Here is a 16,668-nt window from a genome sequence, read left to right on the forward strand (position 1 = left end):
ACACAGGCAGCCTGTCTACTGTCAGTTGGAGGGGCGTGGTTACGGATTAAGCAGACACCCAATTCCTCAAGCCTACGTCATTAGTGAAGGTCCTCCAATGCAGAGGGGAGGGGCATTTTCAGATTTTGATTAAAGATTATGAAGCCAAAAAATTTTTTTGTGTGGATTGACTCGCATGGACGAATTGTTCCGCACAAAACGATCAATTTAGGCGAACAAAGTAAATATAGTCAATTTTGATTTCATGTGTACTTTAAACCCGGGAAAGTGCACTGGAACGGCAGTCAAATCCCCGTGAACTCGTACTAGATCGATGTACTCTGGGTTTTGACGTCACAGCACGCGAAACAACAGTGACAGCCCCTACGGATGCAGTGTTTATGCAAGTGGTACATGTTGAAAATTACATTTTAGGACACTGTAACGTTGCAATAAAATTAATAATCTAGCTAAATTTCCTTGCGCACAGAAAATTTTTTGAGCTATCTAATATTTTGACACTTAATTTCCATGATATAAATATTCTTAAGAATTAAAAGTTTGTTTTTATTTGAAAGTGTGTTGGCTTTCTTGCATTATTATGCTTTCATATTATGGTTATATATTCAGTTAAATAAAATGACCAAGCATTATTTAAAGGTGCTGTATATAATTGTTTGTTTGTACAAAGCATAAAAATACCATAATATGTTTGTAGATATTTAGGAATCATGTTAAGTTATCATACTTGTTTCTCCAAAAAACAACGCTGCATCCAGTTACTCTGCTTTAAAATGTGCGTTCCGTGTATGAATGTCTGTTTTTGTTTGGTTCTGTGTGATTCTGCCCATTGTCAGTTTACCCAATAGTTTTTCAACACCCCGGGTTGCCAATTGGTGGAAAATGGCATATTTAATTTTTTTGGTTGCTTTTAGTAATGTCTGACTTTTTATTAGTAGGGAATGCTTATGCAGAACCGCTACCAGCAATGATTAATTTGTACATTTTTGCATCCTATTTTTAATATACATTCCTGATGTTATTGAGAAAAACTTATGACGAGCATGTCATTGATTAGGAAATAGTATTTGTTATCTTTAATCACTTACCTGAAACATATTTGATGCAGAATGAATCATTTTCAGCTGCATTAAGTCACATGACGTTTGGACAATGTTAACCAATAACCAAACAGTTATTTATTTATTTAGTAAAAATGCATCAGTAGAATTAGAAATGCATTAGTAGAATGGCTTCATTCCATTCTGGCTCAATTTTCAATGTCCAATAAACAATCTGTGTTTATCATTTCCTCTAAAAACTCTTTTTAAAACTAAAGAATACCACTCACATTCTTCAGAAAATGCTAATCGAGTTTATTAAAATGGCTTGAATTTGAATATTGTGTTGTTTTCATATGCAGTAATGAGACTGTGGTTTAATACTGAATATATCTAGATAAAGATATTTCAGTGCACCAATATCACAGTTTAGTTTATTTGTGTTACTTAAGGAATAACAGAATATCGCCTGCATACATAGTTGGTTAATAATTCATTAAGTTCATGCATAAATCATGAAAAGGGGCCAGTCTTTAGCGCCAGTGCTGGAAAAAGAGGGGGTCTGAAGTTTCTTAATGGTACAAATTGCATCAAAGAAAATTTTTCTGATATATATATTTTTTTCTTTACGTCAAAAGTCCAATGATTTATGAACGTGGCACAGTGGTTAAAAATCTATACTTATAACAGATAGGATGTAGCTTAAAATACTGTAAAACATGATTAATAAACCATCCAAATGTATTTATCGTTGTTTTATTTAAGATAGATAATTTAGATTATTTACAATATAAGTAAATAAATACGTGTATTTTTTTATTCATATTTATTTATATTATATATTTCTATATAAATGTAATATTTTTATATTTACATTTTATTTCTATTTTATTTATTTAAATACAATATCATAAGTAAATAAATGCATTATTTAGATTTATTTTATTAATCTTTATTTAGATTCAAAAGTTTAAATAAATATTAAATATTTGTATGTTTACATTTTTTATTTCTATTTCATTTATTTTTCTATATATATTTTTTATTATATACTATTTTTTATTTTTAATAAACTACTTAAATTTGACTCTAGTAACAAGTTTACTGCAAGGTGTTTTGTGTAAAAGCATCAGCTGTCTGTCTCTGCAGGTCTAGGCCATGGGTGGAACCAAGAGTAAGCCCAAAGACCTCAGCCACCGTTCCCGGAGTCTGGACGATGGCTCCGGAGGACACCATCATAGTCCCAACCAGTCGTCCTTCACGCCCAACCGGAGCCCACCGGTGGACGGCCCTAGACGCGGCACCCAGCCCAACATCATCTGTGCGGAGCAGGCGCTGTTTGGAGGAGTGAACTCGATCAATAGTACCACGTCCCCTCATAGGGTCGGCACGCTTTCCGGTAATGCAGCTCGGTCTGATCAGTGACCTTACACTTCTGCTTTTGCTGACCTTCTGTATTAGGGCCAAGACATCTGAAGGGTGAATTAACTGAACAGTTGCACCATGCATGGAAAGCAGGAAAACGTGCACCTTATTCACTATAGTGCTTTTCTTAATCTAAATTAGGCTCATTAAAGATTTGTGTATATATATATATATATATATATATATATATATATATATATATATATATATATATATATATATATATATATATATATATAATAATAACAGGTGCAAAAATGTTAATGGATTATTTGTTTAAATCGCATGAATGAGAATCACAGGAAGTGAATCTTAGACTTTTTTTTTTAGTCTTTTACTAAGACGCCACATCAGAGCTTTAATGAACCATCTGATGTATGCTGCTCACTAAAATAGCGCGGGATTTTGCAAACTCCTAAGCTCTGATCTGATTGGCCGGTGTTCCAAGATCTCTGACAGTGGAGGATGCAGAAGTTTTGTCCGTCTGTGTGGAAACAAATTTGTGTGCATGATACCCAGCTGTTACAGTGAGCAATTTCTGCTTAATGTCCACAAAATGACTGGTCTTTTTCGGTCATTAGTATTAATCTAAATGAATTAATATTGTCTATACAACCATTTTGAAAACTGCTTCACCATTATTTAAATACTGTACATGTTAAAAAATAAATAAAAGGCTTTTATTAAAAATATTATGTTTTATAATAAGTAATTAAGTAAATAATACTGTACATGTATTACTGGTAATATCATTATTATAGTAGTATAATTATCATATATGTGTGTGTGTGTGTGTGTGTATATATATATATATATATATATATATATATATATATATATATATATATATATATATATATATATATATATAGTTCATGTTTTAGTAGTTTTCTGTTTTTGTCATTTTTATTAGATTTTGTTTAATATGTCTGCATAGTATTTATAGTCCTTATTTTTTTATCTCCATTTTGTTTATTTTAGTACATTAAATTAAACTGAATGAAAATAATCCTTTGCTTAACTGAAATAAATATTTAATTATGTATCTCAGTTGATAAAATATATGTATTATATTATTGATTTTTATATACATTTGATTTCAGTTAATAAAATAGGTTTTCTAAATCATTTATTTTTATAAAAAATTTTATGTTGCTTTTATTTTTTTCAATTAATAAAATACATTTTTTATTAAAAAAACAATCGTTGATTTGTATTTTATTTCAATTTATTTCAATAATAATTTTTTATTTTTTTATTTTTTTAGTTAACTATAATAACCCTGATTGCAGCATTACTTTTAATAGACCAGCATGCAAAAAATAAATCCGATTCACCCGCTTCTTAGGTGCCACTTCGACACTTCTAATGCTGGCAGTCAAGAGTCTGACTATGCAAGTCTAGACTATTTTTAGATGCCCATTTTCATTGGGAATCCAACATTGCATTATATTACTTAGGTTAATCAAATTTCCCTGCTGAAGTTTTTGAGTTGCATGCATCAATGCTGTATGTTTGTCTCTTGTATTTTTCCATAGGCGGCGTGACCACGTTTGTGGCTTTGTATGACTACGAGTCACGAACCGCCTCTGATTTGTCATTCAGGAAAGGAGAACGACTCCAGATCGTCAATAACACGTAAGGGGGAAACACACACCCACACTCATGCAAAAACAACAGGGCTCAGGAGAGCAATGGACACACCCACTGATGCAGACATACACACACACTCACATCCTAGAGTCTCTCATCTGTCTGACTGCTGTAGCCCCCCCCCCCCCCCCTCCTCTGCGGTAACCATAGGAACTGGCTCCCTGTGAAGGCACTGTATTTGTGGGATGACGGCTTTTTGTTCTCTGGATTCCATTTTTGGTCTTTCCTGTGCACACTAAAAAAGCTCAGCTGCACGTCTTTACCTCCACTTCCCCTCCCAGACCAAAGGGAGCATTTTCCTTCCTTTCTCCACCTGCGTTTCACTTCCTTATTCCAGTGTTCAGTGCTACAGTTAAGAGAATAAAAACACTCTCAGTAACATCCTCTGGTTTCGGCACAAAGCGGACCTGGGGAATTGCTTTTTTTTTAAGTCAGGCCCAATGCAGTGTGATATATGGGTGAGCCTGAAACAGAAACAGAACATGGGGGGGGGGGGGTATTTCAACACAAAATCAAGAGAAAGTAATGAGAAATAATATTTCACATTTTGTTTTTAGTAACATTAATAATGTTTACATTGTAATGTTATTTTCAGGACAATCTAGCAGCTCATAAGTTGGAATTCATTATGAAAACAAGAAACAAGAAAACAATGTGTTATACTGCTATTTATTTAAGCCAATTTAGATGTTAAATTTGATCTTTGGAACACAGTATATATTAGTGTATTACAGTACCGAGAACCATCTTTGAAAAAGATTTTTTTTTTTTTCACAGAAAAAAATGGGGTGAAAAAATGAGAAAAATAAAAAGCTTAAATCACAAAAAAAAAAGTTGGAGTCAGTAAGATTTTAATGTTTTTGAAAGAAGGCCATATGCTCACCAAGACTGCGCTTTTATTTATTTATATATATATATATATATATATATATATATATATGCAGTTTATTCAAGTCTTTACTGTAATTTTTGATCAATTTAATGCATGCTTGCTGAATAAAAGTATTAATTCATTTAAAAAGAAAGATTTTACCAATGCCAAACTTTTTAATAGCAGTGTGAATATAATTTGTTTTCATGAAAGAATTATGAGCCCTTTTTCATGAACTGTGCAGATTATGGGTTTGAATATGCCTGATGAATCATTAATTGAATGAATTTAGTCACAATTAGCATGATTCATTTAATGATCTTAAGTCATTACTTGCAATCATACCAGACTTGAAATGAAGCATACTTAATGCACACTTAAGGTTCACGAAACTGAAATCGCCATCATTGCAGCAACATGTAAAGATACACATGTGCAGGTTTTTGTAATAGATGTTAAAACATTTTAAAATATTTTTTTTGTATTAAAACAAATGACCAAAATAGTGTAGTAGTTCAAACCATTTATGTGGATTTAGAACAATCTGGATGTTTTCATGAAATTCACCTTATAAACCATAACCAGTCCGCACCGATGTCCATAACCCTTCCCAGAAGCTCCTGATAATAAAGTAATCAGCTTTTTAACAAAATCACAGAGCTGCTCCGGCTTATCGCTGGGACCTTCAGAGTCATGTGTCAGCACACAATTAGAGATAATCAAACGCACATTACTCAAATTGTTTTCCATATTTTTAGTACTCGACATGATGAGCATAGATAAATTGGATAAATGCTGTGTTTTCAGTGCGTCATTGTTGCGGTTGACCTTCAGTCAGCTTTTAAACCTATGTGGGATGTTCTGTTTTTCTGCATTTAATGTCTAAACACCTCATGTCTCCTCTGTGTTTTTCCTCCACATGCTTTCTCTCGTTTATGTAGGAGAAAGTTGAATCCCAGGTTTGTAAAGTTGATCTTGCTTTCAGCTTTCAGTGTCCATTCCGTGTGTGTGTGTGTGTGTTTGTGTGTTATTTCACTGTTTGCTTGTCCACCTGAGATTTGTCCTGACTTTTCAGAGACTGTAGAAGTGGTTCAGAAATAGTGTCACACCTCCTCATAACTGGCTCAATCATGATCATTTTACATTTGTCCTTCACATTGACTTTGTGGTTAGTCCATTGGTGTATTATACATTGTTCCTTTACATTTGCTTAGACTACATGCTAATATTCATGCTACTGTATGCTATGCTAGATTAGGATAAGTCCTAAAATTGAAAATAGTGTCAAATATTTCTTTTCTTTGTTAATACTGTTTCCTGTTTAAACAGGAAGTTCTTGCAGTTGTCGACATGTCCCTTTTTTTACAATAGTAAACATGTAAACTAAAGGCTTTTGTGGAAGTAAACTAGCATTTTGATGTCCTGAAAATGAACAGACTTGCTCTACAACCCATTAAAGTCTGATTTTGATTTCACAGGGTTATGAATGAACCTAAAGGCAGCAGTGTTAAAATATCATTAGAATTTAACTAATTTCTATAGACGCCCTTGAAACTAAAAGGCTCGGACTAATACCTTTAACTAAAGTTCAGTCAAGTTTTGCTTTCATGTGGTCATTTAACTTAATAAACTTAAAACCCAAAATGTGTTATTTACATGTAAACTAAAGGCTGTTGGCTGCATTTTCAGTTTACAGTATCTAATACGCTACTGTAGTTCTCATTACAAAAATTGTAAAACTAAGTGTTAAAAGGTTTTTTCTGCATATGTTTAGCTATACTCTAGCAAATGACCTCAGACTTACAGAACAAAATTTAAAAACAAATCAAATTCAGTCAGTTTTATGGGGTGATGAAATGAATGAACTTAAAAGCAAAAGATAGCATTAAGCTAAGTTAACACAAAGGATATGTGAAAAATTATGCAATTTTGATGCAATTTTCATAAGTTATTTGTATAGTTGAAGTATAAAGTGAAAGTCTTAGCATTAGCATCAATGTTTTCTTCATAAATGATTGCTCATTTGTTGCCTCATCTTCCAGAACCTCAGCTTATCAGAATCACAGTTTTTAAGCCTTTTCATACATAAATAATTCATTAACATCTGAATTTTGAATGGCACCCTGTGTATGAATAATATATTTGCATTGTATGAATATGAATATGTGCCCATCTGTGTATATAGCGTGTTTCATTGTTTCCACTGGAGCAGTTCTGTTTTAATTACATTTAAAAACTGCTAGCAATAGCTCAGAGACCTGGAGAGGTTTGTGTGGGGTCAGCATGTCTTGGCATGGATGAATCTTATTACTTTAGCTTAAGGAGTGAGTCACAGCCTGACACCCCACAGCTCACACTAAAACACAATCTATTATTAAAAACCCATCCAGACTCCAAGACAACAGAGACTCAGACAGATGACTCATTTTTTGATAAATCTACCAGTTTGGTAGTAAATAATTCACCCAAAATGAAAAAAATCCATCATTCCAAACCCATATGATTTTCTTTTCTTTAATAACACTCAGAAATAATTGCTTGTGCAACACTTTTGCACTTAAATTGACCAAATGTAGGTTTACAAAGAGACAGAAACTTTCTAGTAAATTTCGATAATTTTTGCAAAGATTTTTTTGGTACCTTAGCTGGACATTTTCCAACCCCTTTCCAACCCTAATCAAAAGTGACAGTAGAGACATTCATTACAAAACACTTCTATTTCAAATAAATGCTGTACTTTTGAATTATCTGTTCATCAAGAATCCTGGGTAAACAAATCAATGTTTCAACATTGATAATAATAAGAAATGTTATGCAAATCAGCAGACTGGAGTAATGATGCTAAAGTGTAATCTTTCTCTATTTTACTGTACATTTTTGATCAAATGATTGCATATATATAATATATATAATCTCACTACTGTATATATCTTACTATATGCACTCACACATATGATAGTTGCACAGATGAGAGTGGAACGTGATATATACAGTAGTAAGATTCAGTAATATGGGTTTGGAACAATGTGAGGGTGAGTAAATGATGACTGTGTTTATTTTGGGTGAAGTCAACTGTCCCTTGCTTCATTTATGCATAATTTGGCACAGGTAGTTAATGTCTTTAGAGCAGCTTTGTCTGCATTCTCATTTCATGGATTATAAAGCAGGAATGATACCGCAGATGTAATCTCAGGGTGTATGTTTTGGGCGGTTAAGAAAGACATCTTGAATGTGTCACTGAATATGTTGAATGTGAGTCAAACTGCAGGTGTGTAATGTGTGTTTTCTGGCGTCTTTAGGGAGGGCGACTGGTGGCTGGCTCGCTCGCTGACGACGGGAGAGAGTGGATACATTCCCAGCAATTACGTGGCACCGTCTGATTCCATCCAGGCTGAAGAGTAAATCCTCTTCCTCCTCCTCTTTCTCTCCTTCTATTTGCTGTTCTCCTTTCTGTTAATCCACTGGTTTGCATTTTTTCCCCCTCCCTATGATGTCAGAACTCTAATTAGATCTCTCAGTTCAGCTGAGTGTGATTCTAGGTCCTCATTGACTCCGTTGACGATTATTTTACCAAACAAAACAAGAGTTGAAAGAAACCGCTCATTTCAATTTGTTAGGAGTCAGCTGTTTAGTCAGTGAAGCTCGTCGGTCACATGTTAGTTTTCTAAACACCCTGACTGATTCACGAGTCGCAAAACTGATTCATCAGAACGAACCAACTCATGAGAGTCACTTGTTCTGTGTTGAAAAGATCTGACTCAACAGAACAATTTGTTCACGAGTCATCACGCAATATATTCAAATGTATTTATTTCTGCTAGTTTCATTTCATTTAACTTTATGTACTAAAAATACAAATGAATAAAAACTATAAAGACCAAAAATGACAAACAAACACACAACTGAGACTAACACAAAAAAAAAAAAAATATATATATATATATATATATATTATTTTTTTTGTTTTTTTTAATTCAGACTATTACTACAAATTATCATAGTATCTCAGTGACACTAAAATAACACTGACGCTCAACCCTTGTGACGTTACTGACCTTTGAGTCCTTTATATTTCCCTTCATGGTTTTTCTCTTTCATCCTCCTCTATTCTTTGCGATAAAGTCTCTCCATCTGATCAGTAAGAAGGAAAATACCCTGATGGCCCAAAAACCTATTCCCTCTTGAATGAGTAGCATACGTCAGTGTCTACTATTGTCTGTCCTGTTCATGTTCTAACTCATCCTTTTTCCTGAGAACCACACACGCGCTGTTGCTCAGTCGACTGCCGCATTAAACAAATACACACAAGCACTCCTCTGAAAACCTATGATGATTAATTTTTCCACGCTTGCCTTGCCAGTCATCTCAGATTGACTCTGGAGAAAAGGTAAGACTCAGAGAGAGCGCTGCACATGAGCGGCTAACAACAAACTATGCTGATTTATAGACACTAAATGTCTCTGGTCCGGTCATGAATCACAAACACCACTGTTTTATCGCTACTGGAACAATGAGTAGGAATATTACAACCTGAATCAATGTTCAATATCTCATGAAGCACAATTCAGATGACAAAGCATAGTCCATTAGGCATAAGTTAATTCCATCGTTATTAGCTACGCAGGCTTGATTTAATAATAGATTAAATGTACACTACTGTAGAAAAGTTTGGATTTAGTAAGATCTAGGGCTGGGCAATAAAAAAAAATATTTTATTGATAATCACCTCAATATCGCGATATAAAGAAGGTTTTTTTTTTCTTCACAATTTTAGAGCTCCGAGGTGTCCATATAGGCCTATAACGAAATAAAAAAAATGCTGCATTATTTATTTGGAAAAAGTAAGTAAAAATGTTATTTGGTATTTTATTTTATATTTATGTATTTTATATATATTCGTGTACGAGCCCTTGAATTGCTTCCTTACATCAGTGAAAACAACTTAAAATACGCCGTCATTTATGATAAACGCTTAAACTGTAAAAAGTCTAATTTTATCTGCATACACTCACAATAAAAAATAAACTTTGTGTTTTTGTAAAATAAAGAAAACAGGTATTGCTTTCTGCCATCTCAAGTTTCCTTTTCCTTGAGCGTGTTTGTGAGGATAGCACGCAAAAATAAATACAAACGCAGTATAGGCCTATACTGTAGGCTACTACTTGCAATTCAGTTTTTTCTTTTGTTTTGTTAATCTGTTAATTAAGTAAATATATTTTGCGTATTTATTCCTTCTATGTAGGCTATATGAATTAATTCTGCACAGCACGTGCGTGTTTATGATGGTATTTGCAAACCTGTTATTTTTAATGAGTCATAGACTTATCCATTCTAATTTAATTTAATTGTGATGTAACAATCTTCTCAATTAAAACTGAAATGAACATCCTTAGCAGGTAGCTTGATGTTGTCCATGAATCCAGTGAAGGCTGTTACACACACATTTTCTTTCTCAACCTTTTACGGCACACAACTGTGTTTTACAGGGATATTTTGACATAATTTTGTGTGTATTTGTCCACAAATTAATTTATGAGGCAGCTCTCTGTTTGCGTTTTGGATGTGTACTCAGCTCAGAAAACAGCGCGCGGTAGCTACAGAAGTGTCTACAGAAATTTGAAATAAAATCACATTATCAATAAGTAAAAAAAAAAAAAAAGTTAGTTTTATAACGAGGCCTTTTCGATTTCTGGACTTAAATAAATAAATAAAGTGATTACAGAATAGATTTTTTTATTCCCTAATAATTAGCTGCTACAAAATATTACATTCATGCTATTTCATGTGAATACCTATGTGCAGGGTAATTACAGGACTATGTTAATATATTGGCGATTATTGTCTGTAACTGACATTGCGATACTTGCAAGACATTGTTAATATACGATAATATCTTCAAATCGCCCAGCCCTAGTAAGATCAGTTATTTTAAATTGTATTAATATTTCAAAACGTTAATATATAAATGCATCCTCTGTGAGCATATTCTTACAGACCTTTTTTTCTAAGTTGGGGATCGTAGTTCTGTCTGTGTATTAACATAAGCTGTATTTCTGGCCAACTGTGCATGTCTGTGGTACAATGTTACATGTGATTACTTACTCTAAATACACTCTCTCTCTCTCTCTCTCTCTCTCTTTTTTCTTTCTCCATCCCACTCCAGATGGTACTTTGGAAAGATCACACGCAGGGACTCCGAGCGCCTCCTCTTGAGTCTGGAAAACAGGAGAGGAACTTTCCTGGTCAGAGAGAGTGAGACAACCAAAGGTGAACTGAATGCGAACTGTAGATATTCTGAATACTTTTCTTATTTATACATTTTATTTGTTTTATCTATTTATAAGTTGTGTTTTATTTTGTATTTTTATTTATTTCTATTTGCTTGTTTTTATTTGTGTGTGTGTGTGTGTGTGTGTGTGTGTGTGTGTGTGTGCACAGGGACAGTGCAAATTAATAAACATTTCTGTAAATGCAGTAGATTTAGCCAAAGGTTATTATTTTTTTATCTTTTAGTCTTCCAAAATGTATCAAAAAAGACAATAAAGAAAAAAAAGAGCATAGCAAAAGCACAAAAAAATACAGTGTACACATTATTAAATATATGAATCTATAAAAAGGCACAATCAAATATTTTATTTTATTTATTATTAATTTGATATTAAAATAAACAAGAATTATATAATTATTATTCAAATAAAAATAATTATTAAAATGATCTCCAAATAAAACTAAAAGGAGCAAAGCAAAAACACTAAAAGATATGTCATACACAGTGTTTTAAATATATTAATCCATCTTATAAAAGAAAAGCACAATAAAATATTAAATTTTATTTATTACAAATTATAATTTTTTTATAAGAATTAAAATATCATAAAAAGTTATTTCAATCACATCCATAAAACAACAAAAAAATCACAATAAAATATTTTAAGCTATTTATTATTAATTTATTAATAATAATAAAAAGAAGAATTATTAAAATTGTATCCAAAATACTTAAATATATGGCCTACAAGAGTATATATATATATGCATCCATCTAATACCATAAAATCACAATAAAGAATCTAAAGTTATTTTTTCATTTAAAATAAATGAATTTTATTATCACTACTATAGAAAATAAATGATTTATAATTTATATTGTTTATTCATAAAACAATTATAATGCATATATTTGAACATTTTAATTGAGTAAAATTTAAATTGTTTATTTTAATTCTGTTAACAGTTTCTGAGCAACACAGCATATTTGTGAATTAATATAGAATATATACACTTTTTTTCACCATTCATCTGGTGTTGATTCAGATGCCAAACTCAGAGTCTGAAATCTAGGGAATGAAACTCTTTCCTGTAGCTCAGACAGTAGTGTTTTTTTTTTTTTTTTTAACAAAAGCATCCCTCAAACACCCAAAATTCCAGTGCTGTTGGAACGCTGCTCAGCCTCTAATAAAGAAACAATTATTAAAGACAGTGATGACAAAGAACCAACACCAGTGTTCGTGCATGTGTCTACATTGAGGAAGTTGCATTTCAGGATTTAAGATCAGAACAAAGTGCACGTTCAACTGAATTCCCCTTTTTCTGTTTGTCACATGCACTCGCACCAATACTCTCTGATCTCCTCCCTCCGCAAACCAGCTTTTCTCTCTCTCTAAACACTGTAAAGATCCACACTCCATATATGGGCTTTTAGCTTCAGGTTCTACACAAACAATGTTCATTTGAGATGATATGTAAAGAGTGCAAACGGCTGTGTGTGTACGACAGAATACGAAGGTCAGAGATGTGCTCGAAGGGATGAAGAACAACTAGGTCATCTGTATAACCGTGAGTAATATCTCACAGCTCATACCGTCAGCGAGAGGCTCGTGTAGAGACCGAGAGAGGCTGAAGGATAAGTCAAACCCCAAAGAGAACAGGGGTGGGAACGAAAGAGCAAGTGAATGAGCCGTGTGAACGTGTGTAATGACGACAGCGCCCTCTACAGACCATTGTATACAGTGTTTATTAACCCTATAAAGCCTACAGGAATGCACTTTCCAAGACCTGAATCATAAACCCTTCATTTGATACAACCCTGTATGAGTTTCTTCCTACTGTTAAACACAAAAGAGGAATTTCAGGAACCAAACAGTTGATGGTAGCCATTGACTTCCATAGTATAGTGCTATGAGTGCGACAGAAATAAATAAATAAATGCAATGAATGCATGTTTTGCTCAGTTTAGTCGATTTCAAAGATAAATAAAATGCTACAAAAGTGTAGAATCTGACAGTTTCAAATCTAAAACCTGGGTAAATGTTTGTTAGTGCCATCTTTGTCATCCAGTTCACCTCTAAAACGTGTTCTGTGTGTCTTTCCAGGAGCCTACTGTCTTTCTGTCCTGGATTACGACAACGTCAAGGGCCTAAATGTGAAACATTACAAGATCCGGAAGCTGGACAGCGGGGGATTTTACATCACGTCCCGCACACAGTTCAGTACTTTACAGCAGCTGGTCAACCACTACCGCCGTAAGTCACTTTCTCACAGACGCCTGCTCCTTTCTGAATGTCTGTGATGGGAAGTGATACAGACTGTTATTTCTGGAAGTGGGAACTTGAGCTGTTGCAAAATAAGAAGACGGTAAAACTATAAACAAAGAAATATAGAATGAATCATCCTTTACTTCTTGTGCTGCTCTAGGGCCTAAAACCATGTGAGATTAAATACATATGGTAAATAAGTTAATTTATTATGTTATTTATAAGTTAGATGTTTTTTTTATTTTATTTTTTTTATTAAAATTCCAAAAATGTATCATTAAATTTTTTTTATATTAGCATAATTTTATTTTATTATAATAATAATACTACTTTAGGTACATATATTATTATGTTTTAATTATTATTGTTAGTTTATAAAAGTATATATAATTATTTTTATTATTTAAAATAATATTTATAAGTATTATTAAATAATTATGTTAAGTTGAATAAGTATTATCTTTTATTTATTTATTAAAAATCATAATTTAAATTTCAACTTTTTTTTATCTACCGTAGATCAATTGCCATTGCTCATTTTAATTCTGTTTGTAATTGCAAGCAACAAAAGCATCTAATTTAGTGCATTAATACAGAATCAAAATGAGGCTGTCTTCTAAAAAGTGATTTGAAAGTACTGTTGCATTTACGATATGTTGCATAAATATTTAACAGAACAAGACGCTTCTTTCTGTCCGTGTCTGTCACAGAGCACACAGACGGCCTGTGTCACTGTCTGACTGACGTGTGTCCCGTGCTGAAGCCTCAGACGCAGGGCCTGGCACGGGACGCCTGGGAGATCCCACGAGACTCTCTGAGACTGGACGTCAAACTGGGCCAGGGCTGCTTCGGAGAGGTCTGGATGGGTAAGACTTCCTCGTTCAACTTCCTTCCATTAATTAGTAACAAAACAGCACATAACAGACGATGATTTCGGTGTCTCTTTTCCCATCAGGCACTTGGAACGGCACGACACGTGTGGCCATCAAGACTCTGAAGACTGGCACTATGTCTCCTGAGGCTTTCCTGCAGGAAGCACAGGTGATGAAGAAACTCCGGCACGAGAAGCTGGTGCAGCTTTACGCTGTTGTCTCGGAGGAGCCCATTTACATCGTCACTGAGTACATGGGACAAGGTCAGTACAGAGATCCAGTCAACTATACTGGGATAAAGGTGTCCAAGAAACAAGAACTGGCAGGAAGATAGCATGTAAATAGAGCATTCAAATCTGGATTTTATCAGTTTGTCTGCCAGTAAAAGTGTAAATGGAGATGTGACGCTGTGATTTCTGCTTTCACAGGAAGTCTGTTGGATTTCCTGAAGGGTGACATGGGCAAAATGCTGCGGTTGCCTCAGCTTGTGGATATGGCATCTCAGGTACTTTCACACTGGGTTGTGGAAATTGCAAAGAAAAGTAAACCTTTAACAGTTTTGATACTTAAATAAAAAATAATGAAAATTGGAAACATTATATTAGAAAATTTGCATTATTTGAATGATGTTTTTGAACGACATCTCATGCTCACCAAGGCGGCAGTATTTAGTTTGCAAAAAAATACAGTAAAAAACTGTAATATTATTGCAATTTAAAATAGATGTTTTCTATCTGAATATATTGTCAAATGTAATTTATTCCTGTGATGCGCAGCTGAATTTTTGGCATCATTACTCCAGTCTTCAGTAATCATTCTGATATAGAATGATCTGCTGCTCAAGAAACATTTTTTAATTTATAATTATCAATGTTTAATATATTTTAAAATATATTCAGGTAATATGTTTGTGTGGAAAACATCCTTTAAATCTATTCCTTGTTGATTTTTTTCCCCCACAGGATTCATTGTTGAATAAAAAGTTCAAAAGAACATAATTTATTTGAAATTTGAATATATTGAATTATAATTTGACATAAGTTTTTTATCATTACAGAAGACATCACTATAACATTTGACCAACTGAATGCATTAAAAGAATTCATGCCTTGAAAAACACAATTTTTCTGGAAATCATGATGCATTTTCTGTACGACTCTTTTTATAAATAGAAAGTTCACAAGAACGGCCTTTATAATTGAATGAATCCTTGGTGAATAAAAGTATTCATATTGATCAATTCTATTAGATTTTGTAACTGAAGTTAAAATAAAACACATTTCCAGGACTCAAAGGCTGACTAAAATAAAACAAAATAAATAAAGAAACTATATAGCCCTGCGTTAAAGGAGGGACTATATTTAGAGAGTTGAATATTGTAGAGAGCATCACTAAAATCAGCACTGTGCTGGCCACGCGCCACTGCCATTGTCTTCATAATAATATATAAATAATAGATAAATCTGTTTCTATTCTGTGGATACTCAGCAGTGTTATAATATATGTGCTGTCCTCAGATCGCCTCTGGAATGGCGTACGTGGAAAGAATGAACTATGTGCACAGGGACCTCAGGGCGGCCAACATCCTGGTGGGTGATAACCTGGTGTGTAAAGTGGCTGACTTCGGCCTCGCTCGACTCATAGAGGACAACGAATACACGGCCAGACAGGGTGAGCAGGAACACAGCGACTCTCTCTTCCTTCTCCAGTTTCTTTCCAGAGGCCCTAACGTCTCTGTCTCGTTTTCAAGACCTACTGCTGTTGCCGTTTATGTGGTTTGACCTTAACTGAATCAGTTTAATCATGATGACAGGCCTCTCTTAAATCATTATTACAACAGGAGCCAAGTTTCCCATCAAGTGGACTGCGCCAGAGGCGGCGCTTTACGGCCGCTTCACCATCAAATCTGACGTGTGGTCGTTTGGGGTCTTACTGACGGAGCTGACGACCAAAGGCAGGGTGCCTTACCCAGGTACTGCTGCTCCACGTCAAGAATGAATCAAAGAGAGTCACTGCTTCACCTTCACATTCAAATCTACTTTATATATATCTCACAGACACAAACACACACATATATATTTATATATATATATATATTTTTTCAAAATTAAATAATCAGTTTAAAAGCATTCATTATTAAGCATATACATTATTTTGATAACATATTATTATTATATTATTATATGGTCCAGTGCAGGGTTTATCATCTCTAAAAAAAACTGAATATTTCAAATATTAATCAGAATATTTATAGAATAATTAAAATATTATAA

At 33.6% G+C, this 16,668-nt stretch overlaps 1 protein-coding gene across 4 annotated transcripts in view; it reads left to right on the forward strand.

Moving 5' to 3' along the window:
• Positions 1-16,668, forward strand: part of LOC113065632 (proto-oncogene tyrosine-protein kinase Src) — a 46,257-nt gene that overhangs the window by 25,751 nt on the left and 3,838 nt on the right. For 3 of the 4 annotated variants that reach the window (XM_026237054.1, XM_026237053.1, XM_026237055.1), the window contains 11 exons: positions 2,190-2,439; positions 4,004-4,103; positions 5,931-5,948; positions 8,289-8,387; positions 11,153-11,256; positions 13,362-13,511; positions 14,234-14,389; positions 14,479-14,658; positions 14,824-14,900; positions 15,913-16,066; positions 16,236-16,367. In XM_026237054.1, the coding sequence (XP_026092839.1) occupies positions 2,199-2,439; positions 4,004-4,103; positions 5,931-5,948; positions 8,289-8,387; positions 11,153-11,256; positions 13,362-13,511; positions 14,234-14,389; positions 14,479-14,658; positions 14,824-14,900; positions 15,913-16,066; positions 16,236-16,367 (1,411 nt within the window). In that variant the 5' untranslated portion in view covers positions 2,190-2,198. The remainder of the gene's footprint in view (positions 1-2,189; positions 2,440-4,003; positions 4,104-5,930; positions 5,949-8,288; positions 8,388-11,152; positions 11,257-13,361; positions 13,512-14,233; positions 14,390-14,478; positions 14,659-14,823; positions 14,901-15,912; positions 16,067-16,235; positions 16,368-16,668) is intronic. The other variant, XM_026237057.1, reaches the window with a different exon arrangement.

The sequence above is a fragment of the Carassius auratus genome, chromosome 48, assembly GCF_003368295.1.
Source record: "Carassius auratus strain Wakin chromosome 48, ASM336829v1, whole genome shotgun sequence".
Lineage (NCBI taxonomy): Eukaryota > Metazoa > Chordata > Actinopteri > Cypriniformes > Cyprinidae > Carassius > Carassius auratus.